We start from the raw sequence: 17,062 nt of genomic DNA, 5'->3' as shown, positions 1-17,062 counted from the left end.
GTCAAATATGTCACACAGTCATAAATGACACACTTATATTCCACACACAATCTATTTGGGCACACAGCCGCGTCTATTTTATTCAAAACACTGTGCTGAACCTAGCCGCAACCCTTAGTTACGGACCTTGCCAGTCACCAGTATTATCAAAAATTTCCCGAACCTAGCCGTATCTCAGTTACGGACCTTGCCGGTATAATTCTTCGAACCTTAGTCGTACTGTCGTAGTTACGAACCTTGCCGATAGCAATTATTTAAACCAATTATTCCCTATATCTTCCGAACCTTAGCCGTATTGTCGCAATTACGGACCTTGCCGGTAGATGTCAGTATTGTCTCCTGAACCTAGCCGTATCTCACGGACCTTGCCGGTAGAACCAATACTCTCTGGTACCATGGTTTAAACATCACATTTACTAAAGGCTTGCATGTCACAATATTGTGCTTATCTACTCATAATAGTTTCATAATTGAGTTCACTTACATCAGACAGGTGTTTCACAAAATTAATTTGGATAAAGCCAATGTGCAGATCTTTAGTTATTTAACAATAGGTATCTGCTTACCTTTTTAGAAGCCCGGGCAGTTTGTGAAACACACGGTTCGATGAAAGAGGTGACCAAATGGGCCGGACAGTATCCAGCGAAGTCCCTTCTACCAGATCACGTCGGGGTCACCAATTGTCAAAGTCGCGTCAATTCAAATCTGGTATTAGGAACAAAAGAGGTCAACACGACTTCTAAGATATACTAGTTATTTTAATTAATGCAAAAAACTTCAATGGTAAATATGATGTTTCGTATATACGGACTCTTTGAAATACCTCGCAGGGCACTTCAGAGAACTAAAACATTGTTTCAGATCCAATACTCAAATACTCTGACAGAGAAAGTTTCCCACTTCTCTGCTGGCCAATTAGAGTAAAGGAATGAGTGTGGTTTTAACTTTACTCAGCCAATCCGTTGGTTCAGGTGTTGGTCCCATCTCCTCGGCGCCATTTGTTGCACACTTCAGCCAGGCACAAGTTTATCATAACAACCTGTCATAGTGAGAAGAGCCAGCTCCCTTAGACCTCATTCCTACGTCCAAGGAAGGTTCACAGATCACAAAGAACCAGCATAGTCTAGCATTTGGAGAAACAATCCTTATCTCATTTTACCCCCTAAAACAGCTCTTCACATCAATCACAGCCTGCCAGGTGTCACAACCTACATTAGCCCAGTCAAGAATGCATTCTTTCTAAGTTAGTCATCCCATCAATTTAGGAGAATAATAAATCCCCAATAAACGCCAGGGTTGTAGGTTCGATTCCCACGGGGGGTATGAAAAAAAAAAAAGTAACGTATGCACTAACTGTAAGTCGCTCTGGATAAGAGCGTCTGCTAAATGACTTAAACATGTTAAATGTAGAGGGCCCCGTAAACAGTTCCACAAACGTCAGCATGAGTGCTCTGACTGTGGAAGCACTAATCACTGGACCAAAGCTCACTGTCAGATGCACCAGCTGTGCGTCAAGTGCTTTTCTCCGGGCCACATGAGCTTTGACTGTAGTGAGGCTGGGCAGCGACAGAACCCTGGATGTGGACAGACTGGCAGGTCTCAGGAAAACTAGAAAGCCTCCGTTCTGAGGAGGGCAATGTGGGGCATTCTTATTTTTCCTCCACTGATGATGATATCCAATCTGTTTATTCTTACTTTTGTGAGTCAGTACCCAAGAACAACACAGTCATTTTTCAGAACACAATGAGAATTACTCAGAATGACAGTTTGTTTTACACCACTGTGCTAGTACAGGATAAAGTTGAGCTGAAGGGGATGTTAGATAGTGGGTCCATGGCTACTACTCTGCGCGCAGATATTGTACCTCGGTTGAGGGAGGCAGGAGTGGTAGAGGGGAACTTTCTAGCTCCTTCAGACATCATCCTGGTGGGTTGTGGTGGGAACAAACTAGCCCAGTGGGCATGTGACTTAAAAATTCAACTTTATGGCTTCTGTTATGTAGTCCCAGTGCTTATTGTTGATGGGCAGGTTGATTAACTCATTGTGGGAACTAATGTGTTGAAGTCTCTGATTAGACAGGGATTTTCTATGTGCTCACGCAGGTGCCCGAGAGCTGTGGCTGCACCAAGGGCTAAGCTATTGTGTGTTGTCTCTTCGTGTACAGGTATGTCATTTATTTTGTCAGAATTATGTTGTATATCATTTTACTTGTATTGTATAGTGTGTTGTTAGGCACTGAATGTGTCCCCTGTCGGTCTGTCCCCCTGTCGGTCTGTCCCCTGTCGGTCTGTCCCCTGTCGGTCTGTCCCCTGTCAGTCTGTCACCTGTTTTTCTGTCTGTGTCCCAGGAGCCAGAGTAAATGCCAAAGACAACAAGTGGCTCACTCCTCTGCACCGGGCCGTGGCTTCCTGCAGTGAGGTACGTGTACTGATACTGTCAGCCCTCACACACACTCCTGTGCATATGTGTTTGACTGTTAAGTGTGTTGTGATTTTTAAATGCACTTTAAACAAAGTTGAACATGATTTGAACTGTGTTCCTGTAGGAGGCTGTCCAGGTGTTATTGAAACACTCTACTGACGTGAACGCCAGGGACAAGAACTGGCAAACGCCGCTCCACATCGCTGCGGCCAATAAGGCAGTCCGCTGTGCCGAGGCCCTGGTCCCTCTCCTCAGCAACGTGAACGTGTCAGACCGGGCCGGGCGCACGGCGCTGCACCATGCAGCCTTCAGTGGACACCAGGAGGTTAGCAATTAGCATGGACATGATTACACACTGTAGTCTACACTTTATACCTGTCCTATCCCCACGTTGAGCTTACTGTGCATCCGATTACTTATATTGGTTGAATGTAGGGCTGTGACGGTAATTGGATAACCGTGACATTGACGGTTTTGGATGAAGAACGCCATGAAAATAAAATAACCGTCAAAACCAAGTATGATTTTCTCTCCATAAAATGTTTTATCACCTTTTATTTTAATGTAGATATACTTTATCCATAGCGGGAGTGTTAACTCTTGATTATATGGTATTGTTTTGCTGACTTAGTTGGAGGAGATATAGACAGTTTAATAGATGGACTATCTTTTGATGCACCGCAATCACCAAATCTGCTCTATGTGCGAATAGGAGAGAATCTTTGAAGGTCAATTCAGGTTAATTGAAGAGGGGGGGTAAGGTGAAAAGTGGGGACCGGGGGTAACTATAGTACCTCTAGATCTATAGCCTACAGGCTGGGGGTGGGTGGGTAGCCTCTGACCTCTGACCTTCACCTCTGACCTTTTTCATTGTTACAGTAGATCAGAGGAGTGAGGTGAAAAAGATGGCTCTCATTGCAAAAAAAAACCCATAACAACCTGTTTGGGCACATTTCAGTTTCACACCTAATGACGATGGAGAACCAGATGACTTGGCCAGCCTGTTTGCAGAATATGCGCCAAACCCATAGGCTACCTACTAAGAATTCCAGCACCACAAACGGGACACCGATAAGTGGCGAGCACTGCCAGACACTGGAACTCGTTATTTAGTCATAGGAATGGTGCCTTTACGAACGGTGGAGAAACCCGCCTTCAAATAAATGCTCTGGAAATTTGACAGACTATACGAGTTACCGGGGAGAAAGTATTTGTCTCAAACAGCGGTCCCTACCTTGTTCAACAAGGTGAAGGGGGAGGTTCAGACAGAGCTAAAGGACGTAGATTTGTTTATTTTTGCACTGAATACGGACATGTGGTCAAGTGTAAATATGACTCCTTACATGAACCTAACAGTGCACTATCTGACGAAAGACTGGACACTGAAATCCAACTGTTTGGAAACAACCTACATTCCGGAATACCACACAGCCGACAAACTCTCCGAAGCCCTGCGTTCGGAATTCCTTGACTGGGCCCTTGATGAAAATCTAATGTCCTGTATCGCCACAGACAACAGGGCCAACATTGTGGCTGAAGTGAGGCAACTGAACTGGCCTTGGCTAAATTGCTTTGGCCACAATCTCCATCTCGCTGTCACCATCAATGTGAAGCTAGAGCACAGGCCGTGTTCTAGGCCTATGTAGAACTCTGGTGGGCACTTTTTAGCAGAGCTGGCGATTTAACAGGGGGACCTAGTAAGGCCCAGACCGAGCTGAACCTCCCAATTCACAACCTCATTCTTGTGAGAAATTAAGTTTTAATAACTAAGCTGTAATAACCATTTATAGGCTATTCAATATTAAAAGAATAAGCTATGCAAAATGATTGTTCATGAATAATTGTAATTCAGATGCCCGAGCAAATAAACAAACAAAATAGGCTAGTTTCCTTGAATCACTTAATGTTGCATTACCATAGGCCCATTGTTTTATTTAGCCAATCATACTCTAATTAAACCACTGATTATAATGAGTTAATAATGAGAATATAGAACATATTCTGGGAATCCTACATGTTACGTGTGTATACTATACCAGAAAGCATGATCATTAGCTTCTTCTGGATTGTTTTAAATCGCGTAGCCTGTCGGAAGGCAGCGGGTGCGGCGAATAGGCTTCCAAATAGATGACTGTTGAGTTGTGAATGTCAGTGAAAGAGAGGCTCAACCAGGCATATCGCAATTTTTCAAAATACAATGGAGGGAAAACAGTTTGGAAAGCAATTGGCTTATTGCTTCAAAGAGAAGAAGATGAAAATACTAATGTCTTTTTAATGATCAAAATCCTCAACTTAATTGAGGGAACAGTATCATTGGCATCGGCTATATCCCTGGTGAGTGTGCATATTCACTGTCTTTATCACTGGGTCAGTGCCACTTGAAAGTCGTGTTGAAAAATATTCTGCTAATCTCTCTAGTCATATAAAGTGTAGTAGAATTGCGTGATTTTAAAATAATAAAAGGCCACATTTTTCCAGTGAAAAGAAACCTACTCCACCACCCGCTGCATTGAACAGCCTGTGATTGAGTTATATTATTAGCCTAAATTATGACTATCCAATTTACTAATCACATTAGGAATAGTCAGCTATTTTACATAAGTTCCGAGCTGGTCATGGGTGCACTTCAGCCACGCTCAAGGTCCTAAACGATATTATAACCGCGATTGATAATAGACAGTACTGTGCAGCCGTCTTCATCGACCTGGCCAAGGCTTTCGACTCTGTCAACCACCGCATTCTTATTGGCAGACTAAATAGCCTTGGTTTCTCAAATGACTGCCTCGCCTGGTTCACCAACTACTTCTCAGATAGAGTTCAGTGTGTCAAATCGGAGGGCCTGTTGTCTGGACCTATGGCAGTCTCTATGGGGGTGCCACAGGGTTCAATTCTTGGGCCGACACTTTTCTCCTTGTATATCAATGATGTCGCTCTTGCTGCTGGTGACTCTCAGATCCACCTCTACGCAGACGACACCATTTTGTATACATCTGGCCCTTCATTGGACACTGTGTTAACAAACCTCCAAACGAGCTTCAATGCCATACAACACTCCTTCAGTAGCCTCCAACTGCTCTTAAACACTAGTAAAACTAAATGTATGCTTTTCAATCGAACGCTGCTGGCAGCCGCCCACCCGACTAGAATCACCACTCTCGACGGGTCTGACCTAGAGTATGTGGACAACTACAAATACCTAGGTGTCTGGTTAGACTGTAAACTCTCCTTCCAGACTCACATAAAGAATCTCCAATCCAAAGTTAAATCTAGAATCGGCTTCCTATTTCGCAACAAAGCCTCCTTCACTCATGCTGCCAAACATGCCCTCGTAAAACGGACTATCCTACCGATCCTTGACTTCGGCGATGTCATTTACAAAATAGCCTCCAACACTCTACTCAGCAAACTGGATGTAGTCTATCACAGTGCCATCCGTTTTGTCTCCAAAGCCCCATACACTACCCACCACTGTGACCTGTACGCTCTTGTTGGCTGGTCCTCACTACATGTTCGTCGTCAAACCCACTGGCTCCAGGCCATCTATAAATCACTGCTAGGCAAATCCCTGCCTTATCTTAGCTCATTGGTCACCATAGCAGCACCCACCCGTAGTCTGCGCTCCAGCAGGTATATCTCACTGGTCATTCCCAAAGCCAACACCTCCTTTGGCCGCCATTCCTTCCAGTTCTCTGCTGCCAATGACTGGAACGAATTGCAAAAATCTCTGAAGCTGGAGACTCTTATCTCCCTCACTAACTTTAAGCATCAGTTGTCAGAGCACCTTACCGATCACTGCACCTGTACACAGCCCATCTGAAATTAGGCCACCCAACTACCTCATCCCTATATTGTTATTTATTTTGCTCTTTTGCACCCCGGTATCTCTATTTGCACATAATCTCTTGCACATCTAGCATTCCAGTGTTAATACTATTGTAATTATTTTGCACTATAGCCTATTTATTGCCTTACCTCCATAACTTGCTACATTTGCACACACTGTATATATATTTTCTGTTGTATTTTTGACTTTATGTTTTTTTACCCCATATGTAACTCTGTGTTGTTTTTATCGCACTGCTTTGCTTTATCTTGGCCAGGTCGCAGTTGTAAATGAGAACTTGTTCTCAACTGGCTTACCTGGTTAAATAAAGGTGAAAACAAAAAACAAAACAAAAATATGTTTGCAAATGTGATGATGCATGGAATGCTTGATATTTTTCATGGAGAAAATTAGCTTCCCCAAAATTGAGAGCAAGACTGGCCTAAACGCGCTAATGTTTTCCTTTGCTAATGTCCGTCCCGCCCCCCTGTCAGCTGTCAGTTTTGTCGATGACCACGTACATAAGACACGCCAATCACCGACACCTGAAGTTCCATGACCATCACAGCCCTAGTTGTATGCTTGAGTTTGTTCAGAGGAGGCTTTGAATAAAATCCGATCTGAGTGTGAAATGCCTTACTGAGGGTAAATGGAAGCTCCTCTTGTGCCCGGCTCAGCCTTATACGGTTTAAGGTACTTTACCGTATCCATTTCAGTAAGGCCAGATTGTCCAAATTCTACCCAAATATTGATGGTACATGTGACAGGTGTAAAAGCTCCTTGGTGGACTTGACCCACATGTTCTGGTCCTGTCCCCGTCTGGCAGATTATTTGTCCACTATTTAAAACCCTTTCTGAAGCATTTGATATAAAGTTGCAGCCTAGTGCAGAAATTGCTATTTTTGGAGTACCAAACAACAATCCTTCTCTGACCAATAGACAGCTAGATGCCATTGCCTTTGCCTCCCTGTTAGCCCGCAGAAGGATTTTATTGGATTGGAAATCTATCAATCCTCCCTTAGCCTCTCTTTGGCTCGAAGATCTGAAGCTGTTCCTAAAATGAGAAAAAATGAAGTTACCATTCGAGGGTCAACCAACTCATTTTATTCCTCCTGGGACCCGATGATATCCTATTTTGAACAGCTCCAAACACTTCCTCCAAATTTGTACTCTTGGCCCCACCTTGAGATTACTGCTATATAGGCCTATAAAATCACTTAATCACCTGAAATTGTTAGGCTATTACATTTTTGCTTGAAGTAACGTTGTTGTATACTTTTGTTTTGTTTTCTGACATGTAAGTCAATTACTTTCCCTTTCTTTTTAAATGTGTTTGGAGGCATTCTGGGGAGAGGGGGAGGTCAAAGGGGGACTAAAAGGGGAGAAATGTACCATGTCTTTACATGTTATCTTTCATTCATTGTGAATACAAAATATATTTTTTAAAGGGGAGGCTTTGAAGCCAGATTTAGCGGATTTTGCTGTTTAGTTTTCCTCAACCTGTGTTTTGTTTCGCTCTCCTCTCCCTGTTAGATGGTGAGGCTGCTTCTCTCCAGAGGAGCCAACATTAATGCCTTTGACAAGAAGGATCGCCGAGCAATCCACTGGGCTGCTTACATGGGTGATGAGTTTACCACATCATTTACATTCTGACTAATGTCCTTTATACCAATGAATGAATGAATGAATGGACTGTGTGTTAGTCTCACAGCTCAGCTGTATGAGCCACGTCTAGTGTGTTATTATGTCAGAATCATGTACTTAGTAGGTTGATTAGATGTTTTCAGTTGTACTAACATGATGTAGGTGTTGCTTATGGTGCTGTGTACCACTGTAAACTAATCTATCTCTCCCTCTCTCTGCCTATCTCTCTGTGTTTGTATCTCTGTTTCTCTCTTAACCCCCTTACTATCTCCCTCCCCTTCTCTCTCTCTCTCTCTCTCTCTCTCTCTCTCTCTCTCTCTCTCTCTCTCTCTCTCTCTCTCTCTCTCTCTCTCTCTCTCTCTCTCTCTCTCTCTCTCTCTCTCTCTCTCTCTCTCTCTCTCTCTCTATTTATCCCTCCCCCTCTCTCTCTACCATAGGGCACATTGAGGTGGTGAAACTTCTGGCCTCTCATGGATCAGAGGTGTCCTGTAAAGACAAGAAGGCCTACACCCCTCTCCACTCTGCAGCCTCCAGTGGAATGATCAGTGTGGTCAAGTACCTCCTGGACCTTGGAGTGGATGTGAGTCAACACGCATTCAAATGTGTAGTCACTGTTCAATTACAACTCAATGAAAATACAGAGCTCTAGTGGGTTGGCGAATGATTTCCTTTCAAGTAATGAAGAGATGGAGGTTGGAGCCAGTGTTTTGGGCCAGGGGGTTTTCAGAACCAAGTGACCTGATCAGGAATGTATTGTTTTGTTCCCCCCCCCCCCCTCTCTCTCTCCACTCTTTTCCCTCCCTTGCTCCCTCCAGATAAATGAGCCCAATGGTTACGGTAACACCCCCCTCCACGTGGCATGCTACAACGGGCAGGACGTGGTGGTGAATGAGCTGATCGAGTGTGGCGCCAACGTGAACCAGGTGAACGAGAAGGGTTTCGCCCCACTCCACTTCACGGCCGCCTCGTGCCATGGGGCGCTCTGCTTGGAGCTGCTGGTGGGCAACGGGGCCCTCGTCAACATCAAGGTGAGGAGACCGGATGACCAACACTGTGTCTGAACTAAATAACACCCTATTCCCTATGTAGTGCACTACTTTTGACCAGGGGCCCATAGAGCAAGGAGCCGTGGTGGCACTGCCTGTGTCCCAAATGGCACCCTGTTCCCTTTATAAGTACACTACTTTGGTTCAAAAAGTAGTTCACTATGAAGAGAATAGGGTGCCATTTGGGACGCACACACTGACGCAGCACATGGCTTAGTATTTGGCCCTGGTCTACATTCAAATACCAATGGAATAGGCCTAACAATGCAAACTAAATGCAATCAAGCGCTCCTCCAATACGTGTTTGATTTTGCCTGTGGTCAGCAGCACAGACTGCCGTGTGAACCATCTTTGTCTTTCTATCTGCAGAGTAAAGATGGAAAGACCCCCCTCCACATGACGGCCATCCACGGACGCTTCTCCAGATCTCAAGCCATCATCCAGAATGGTGAGTCGCTGTGAATGCTCTCAACTGAATATATATGAACCAGTAGGCTCTTCAGCATTGTCTTTAGTCTTCAAACCATGATTCACTGGCACAGAGCAATGTTACTTGCAATGTGGTTGAACATAATGCTTCATGATGCCTCTTGGGTCAAGTGGTTGACGTGTGTGTGTGTGTGTGTGTGTTCTGTAGGTGCTGAGATCGACTGTGAAGAAAAGAATGGAAACACACCCCTGCACATCTCTGCTCGCTACGGCCACGAGTTACTCATCAATACACTCATCACGAACGGAGCTGACACAGCCAAGTGAGAACACACACAGTTTCCAGCAATAATGCAACATGCATCTGCAATTCTGTCATTGACCGAATAGCCGCTTGGAGACTATGCTCAACACATTGTGGTGTGTGGGGGGTTGATAGACAGGGCATTGCAGCATGCTGATGTGTTGATCTGCTGTGGGGTTTAATGAGGACTGTGATGTGGTGCTGTTTCCAATCTTAGCTGAATGAACTGTAAGTCGCTCTGGATAAGAGTGTCTGCTTAAAGTCTAAAATGTAAAAATGTGTTGCAGGCGAGGCGTCCATGGGATGTTCCCCCTCCACCTGGCTGCTCTCAGTGGGTTCTCTGACTGCTGTCGGAAGCTCCTCTCATCAGGCTTTGATATAGACACCCCTGACGACTTTGGAAGGACCTGTTTACATGCTGCAGCAGCTGGAGGGTGAGTGGACTGGTCCAGGCTTTACACCAAGGAATATTTAGTTCATGAACTGGAAAGCCACCAGAAAGAACAAACACATATTCACACTCTTACATTTCACATGGTTTAGCAGTATTGTTTAGAGTTATTTAAAAAATCGTATAGATCATTAGTGCGGTATCATTTCTGTATAATGTGGTTCCATGCCATGGTGGTATTGACTTGAGCTCTGGTCTAAATTGTCTTTATATCTTCTTGAAAGAGAAGCCTGCAAACTGCTCTTGCTAGTATCACTTTTTATTATTGCTTTTAGTAGCATTATAAAAACAGTGATACTAGCAAGAGCAGTGTACGGGTTTCTCTTTTCTTTCAGGTTCTCATTGTTACCATCCACCTGATAGCTCAGATGAACGAGAGCCTTTCTGAACTTGATATCTTGTTACCATCCACCTGATAGCTCAGATGTACGAGAGCCTTTCTGAACTTGATATCTTTTTACCATCCACCTGATAGCTCAGATGAACGAGAGCCTTTCTGAACTTGATATCTTGTTACCGTCCACCTGATAGCTCAGATGAACGAGAGCCTTTCTGAACTTGATATCTTGTTACCATCCACCTGATAGCTCAGATGTACGAGAGCCTTTCTGAACTTGATATCTTGTTACCATCCACCTGATAGCTCAGATGTACGAGAGCCTTTCTGAACTTGATATCTTGTTACCATCCACCTGATAGCTCAGATGTACGATAGCCTTTCTGAACTTGATATCTTGTTACCATCCACCTGATAGCTCAGATGTACGAGAGCCTTTCTAGACTTGATATCTTGTTACCATCCACCTGATAGCTCAGATGTACGAGAGCCTTTCTGAGCTTGATATCTTGTTACCATCCACCTGATAGCTCAGATGTACGAGAGCCTTTCTGAACTTGATATCTTTTTACCATCCACCTGATAGCTCAGATGAACGAGAGCCTTTCTGAACTTGATATCTTGTTACCGTCCACCTGATAGCTCAGATGAACGAGAGCCTTTCTGAACTTGATATCTTGTTACCATCCACCTGATAGCTCAGATGTACGAGAGCCTTTCTGAACTAGATATCTTGTTACCATCCACCTGATAGCTCAGATGTACGAGAGCCTTTCTGAACTTGATATCTTGTTACCATCCACCTGATAGCTCAGATGTACGAGAGCCTTTCTGAACTTGATATCTTGTTACCATCCACCTGATAGCTCAGATGTACGAGAGCCTTTCTGAACTTGATATCTTGTTACCATCCACCTGATAGCTCAGATGTACGATAGCCTTTCTGAACTTGATATCTTGTTACCATCCACCTGATAGCTCAGATGTACGAGAGCCTTTCTGAACTTGATATCTTGTTACCATCCACCTGATAGCTCAGATGTACGAGAGCCTTTCTGAACTTGATATCTTGTTACCAGGAACCTGGACTGTCTGAATCTGCTGCTCAACACAGGGGCAGACTTCAACAGAAAGGACAGCTTCGGAAGGTCTGTCTGTGGCATCAAATAACTTTCATATGTGATCTTTATGATAATGGGGAATATAGTATAGGGGCATATAGGAATTATTATGGGGAAGATTGGGCGGCAGGTAGCCTAGCGGTTAAGAGCGTTGGGTCAGTAACCGAAAGGTTGCTGGTTCGAATCCCCTAGCCGACTAGGTGAAAAATCTATGTGCCCTGCAGAAAGGCACTTAACCCTAATTGCTCCTGTAAGTCGCACTGGATAAGAGTGTCTGCTAAATGTAAAATGTAAATGTTTTACAGCTCCAATAAGCTGTTTCTGTTGTTGATGTTGAATGGTTTCTGTGCGTTCTTCTAGGAGTCCTCTGCATTATGCGGCAGCCAATTGTAACTACCAGTGTCTGTTTGCCTTGGTGGGGTCTGGGGCCAGTGTGAACGATCTGGATAAAAGGGGTTGCACCCCACTCCACTACGCTGCTGCCTCCGACACAGACGGAAAGTACGTCTCACACCTCTCTTACTGTTGTGTGTGTTGTGGTGCCATGACCTTTCACATTTCACTGTAGTCTGGAGAGTATGTTGTGGTGCCATGACCTTTCACATTTCATTGTAGTCTGGAGAGTATGTTGTGGTGCCATGACCTTTCACATTTCACTGTAGTCTGGAGAGTATGTTGTGGTGCCATGACCTTTCACATTTCATTGTAGTCTAGAGTATGTTGTTGGTCGTGTTTGAATACATACTAGTGTTAAAATCTGCAGTGTGAAAGCTTGGCCACGTCTCCTTTGGGAAAGTGTCTCTGCTTGCTTATCTGTCTGTCTTGATGTTGGTATAATGATTAGTGAACTCTTGACCTCTGACCTCTAGGTGTCTGGAATATTTGCTGTGAAACGACGCTAACCCAGGGATCAGGGACAATCAGGGCTACAACGCAGTCCATTACGCGTCTGCGTAACAGGAAGTGGCGTTTCCTACCGAAAATGCATAAGTTTCCAAAGATCATGATTAAGGTAGGGTGCTCTGTGTTTTGAGATTACCTCTGTAAGGCAGGGCTGAAATTTACCCTACAGATTCACTACACCCCTATTGTCTCTCAGCATTAGAACAATACTGTTGTCATTGTCTTTAGGAGGTTGAGTGAGGACGCTGTAATTCAATCCTAATACACATGGGAGAGAGTCAATGGCTATGTCCCAAATGGCACCCTATTCCCTATATAGTGCACTACTTTTTACCAGCGCTCTATGGGCCCTTTTCAAAAGTAGTGCCTTATGTAGCGAATAGGGTGCCTTTTGGGATGCACACTCTGTATTTTACACAGGCTCAGTTGTCCTGATGTGTTTTGTCAACAGCTGTTCAAGACAAAAGGGGAACCGAAGAGCCACCCTAAACAGGATGCACTGCCTACCAAACGTCTCAGAGAGACTCATATTTCTCAGGGTAAGTGATAAGCATCGATAATGTCATATTGATGTATCACCCTATGACAAGCTTGTTAAAACAGTGACAACAGATACAGGCAGACGGACGGGCAGGCAGACAGACAGACAGACAGGCAGGCAGGCAGGCAGGCAGGCAGGCAGGCAGGCACACGGACAGGCAGGCAGACGGACAGACACAAACACACACATTCATTTTCTGATTATGAAATGTTCTTATGACAGATGCTGAGTGTGAGGTTCCAGAGGTTCCATCCACTTCCCCTCCCAAGGAGGACCTGACAACCACACCGGCCCCTGCTCCCCAGGAGTCCCAGTCCCGTAAACGCCCACTCATAGTCAGGGTGTTACACGCTCTCTCCAGAGCCATCTCCAAACCATTCAGAGGAGCTTCTGGGAAGAAGAATTAGCCAAATGCCTGATTTTATTAATATTATATTTTAATCAGAGCCTTTATTTAATAAAACATTACTGCATTGATTTCTGTCTATAGTAGTCTTCATGTATGTGCAAGATAACGGTAAAGTACTTCAAACCACATAGTCAAAAGTATTCATAGTGAAGTACCGTTTATGATTATTGATTGTGGAAATACACATAATACAGAAAAGTTGTTGTCACATACAAAGACAGACATAAAGGAGAACTCCGTAGACCAGTCACATTCTCAAGCCATAACTAAATCCATGAATGGATCTCCTATAAGATGACAGGAGAACATTTGTAACACTTTCTATGAATCCAGGCTCTGTCGCAGCCGGCCGCGACCGGGAGACTCATGGGCGACGCACAATTGGCCCAGCGTCGTCCAGGGTAGGGGAGGGAATGGCCGGCAGGGATGTAGCTCAGTTGATAGAGCATGGCGTTTGCAAGCAAAACCTCAAGACTTCCTTAGTATTTGATTTTGTGCACCAGCTGTTGTTTACAAATATACACAGACCGCCACCCCTTGTCTTACCGGAGTCAGCCGCTCTTTCCTGCCGATGTAGCGTATATCCCGTCAGCTGTATGTTGTCCATGTCGTCCTTCAGCCACGACTTGGTGAAACATAAGATATTACAGTTTTTAATGTCCCGTTGGTAGGATAACCGTAATCGTAGGTCTTCTAATTTATTTTCAAATGATTGAACATTGGCTAATAGGATTGATTGAAGAGGCAGTTTACTTGCTCGCCGTCGGATTCTTACAAGGCACCCTGACCTACGTCCACGATATCTCCGTCTCTTTCTCCTGCGAATGACGGGGATTTGGTCCTTGTCGGGTGTCTGTAGGATATCCTTCGCGTCCGACTCGTTGAAGAAAAAATCTTCGTCCAATATGAGGTGAGTAATCGCTATCCTGATATCCAGAAGCTCTTTCTGGTTATAAGAGACGATGACAGAAACATTATGTACAGAATAAATTACAAATAACGCGAAAAAACACACATTATAGTACAATTGGTTAGAGGGCTGTAAAACGGCAGCCATCTTCTCCGGCGCCATCTCCCCAGATGCCTTTAAACAGCTTGGAAAATCACCCCCACAGCATGATGCTGCCACCCCCGTGCTTCACGGTTGGGAGGGTGATCTTCGACTTGCAAGCAACCCCCTTTTTCCTCCAAACATAACAATGGTCATTATGGCCAAACAGTTCTATTTTTGTTTCATCAGACCAGAGGACATTTCTCCAAAAAGTACGATCTTTGTCCCCATATGCAGTTGCAAACCGTAGTCTGGCTTTTCTATGGCGGTTTTGGAGCAGTGCCTTCTTCCTTGCTGATTGACCTTTCAGTACCTTTTGTACCTGTTTCCTCCAGCATCTTCACAAGGTCCTTTACTGTTGTTCTGGGATTTATTTGCATTTTTCGCACCAAAGTACGTTCATCTCTAGGAGACAGAACGTGTCTCCTTCCTGAGCGGTATGACGGCTGCGTGGTCCCATGGTGTTTATACTTACGTACTATTGTTTGTACAGATGAACGTGGTACCTTCAGATGTTTGGAAATTGCTCCCAAGGATGAACCATACTTGTGTACGTCTACACATTTTTTTTTTGAGGTCTTGGCTGATTTCTTTTGATTTTCCCATGATGTCAAGCAAAGTGGCACAGAGTTTGAAGGTAGGCCTGGAAATATATCCACAGGTACACCTCCAATTGACTCAAACAATGTCAATTAGCCTATCAGAAGCGTCTAAAGCCATTTTCTGGAATTTTCCAAGCTGTTTAAAGGCACAATCAACTTAGTGTATGTAAACTTCTGACCAACTGGAATTGTGATACAGTGAATTATAAGTGAAATAATCAGTCTGTAAACAATTGTTGGAAAAATTACTTGTGTCATGCACAAATTAGATGTCCTAACCGACTTGCCAAAACTATAGTTTGTTAACATGACATTTGTGGAGTTGTTGAAAAACGAGTTTTAATGACTCCAACCTAAGTGTATGTCAACTTCCGACTTCAACTGTATGTCTCCTTTACTATGTGACTAGCTCTCAGCACGTCTCAGATATCACTGGGGTAATAGAATAGGACTACACTACAAAAAGACTGAAAAGGAAATTGAAAGTGATGTCAGACAGATGACAGGAGGGATATTGTAAAGACATCAGCTCTGGGATACAAAGTCTCATCTTCTCAGAACTGGAGTCATAATATTTCACTTTACTGCTGAGGGTGCAGAGTGTTAAACACACACACGGACGGGCGGACGGACGGACGGACGGGCGGACGGACGGCTATGATGACACACCAAATGATGACCACCAGTCAGAGACCACTATGATGACACAACAAATGATGACCACCAATCAGAGACCTCTAAAATGACACACCAAATGATGACCACCAATCACAGACCACTATGATGACACACCAAATGATGACCACCAATCAGAGACCACTATGATGACACACCAAATGATGACCACCAGTCAGACACCACTATGATGACACACCAAATGATGACCACCAATCAGAGACCACTATGATGACACACCAAATGATGACCACCAATCAGAGACCACTATGATGACACACCAAATGATGACCACCAATCAGAGACCACTATGATGACACACCAAATGATGACCACCAATCAGAGACCACTATGATGACACACCAAATGATGACCACCAATCAGAGACCACTATGATGACACACCAAATGATGACCACCAATCAGAGACCACTATGATAACACACCAAATGCGTTTGATGGATCCTTTTTGGGTTCTTCTAATGCCTCTTAAGGGGACAGTAATCAAAATGTAACTGAAAGTAATCAGATTACATTACTGAGTTTGGGTAATCCAAAAGTTACGTTACTGATTACAATTTTGGACAGGCAACAAGTAACTGACATCATCTTCTGCACATCTATCACTCCAGTGTTAATACTAAATTGTAATTATTTTGCACTATGGCCTATTTATTGCCTTACCTCCATAACTTACTACATTTGCACACACTGTATATAGATTTTCTATTGTGTTATTGACTGTACATTTTGTTTATCCCATATGTAACTCTGTGTTGTTGTTGTTTTTATCGCACTGCTTTGCTTTATCTTGGCCAGGTCGCAGTTGTAAATGAGAACTTGTTCTCAACTGGCTTACCTGGTTAAATAAAGGTGAAATAAAACAAAAAAAAACTGTAACACACACTATATTACAAACAAACACGATGAAACACTGCCACCTAGTGCTCATTAAACAGTTTAGCGGTATGAACAGACGCACTCTTGAACCATTCTATTGTCTGGTATGGACTTTAATCTATGGATTAATCTAAAATCCAAAATCAATGTGTAATCTATGGATAAAGATCAAGTTTGAGTAAGATAGTATCTCTCTCTCTCTCTCTCTCTCTCTCTCTCTCTCTCTCTCTCTCTCTCTCTCACTCTCTCACTCTCTCACTCTCTCTCTCTCCAGTCTATCTCTCTCCAGTCTATCTCTCTCCAGTCTCTAGAGAGAGAGAGAGAGAGAGACTGGAGAGATAGAGACTGGAGAGAGAGACAGAGAGAGAGAGAGAAAAAGAGAGAGAGAAAAATAGAGAGAGAGAGA

The 17,062-nt window shown here is 43.9% G+C and overlaps 1 protein-coding gene across 1 annotated transcript in view; it reads left to right on the top strand.

The window, feature by feature from the left end:
* Window positions 1-2,088: 2,088 nt before the first annotated feature.
* LOC311125502 (serine/threonine-protein phosphatase 6 regulatory ankyrin repeat subunit A-like) overlaps window positions 2,089-17,062 on the top strand; it is a gene marked incomplete at its 5' end in the record, with an annotated part of 48,067 nt that continues 33,093 nt past the window's right edge. The window contains 3 exons of the mRNA XM_084199546.1: window positions 2,089-2,164; window positions 2,348-2,418; window positions 2,546-2,746. Coding sequence (XP_084055672.1) covers window positions 2,089-2,164; window positions 2,348-2,418; window positions 2,546-2,746 — 348 coding nt within the window. The remainder of the gene's footprint in view (window positions 2,165-2,347; window positions 2,419-2,545; window positions 2,747-17,062) is intronic.

This window comes from Coregonus lavaretus (assembly GCF_964263955.1).
Source record: "Coregonus lavaretus genome assembly, contig: HAP1_SCAFFOLD_367, whole genome shotgun sequence".
Taxonomy (NCBI): Eukaryota; Metazoa; Chordata; class Actinopteri; order Salmoniformes; family Salmonidae; genus Coregonus; species Coregonus lavaretus.
This window is presented reverse-complemented; position numbering and strand designations above follow the sequence as displayed.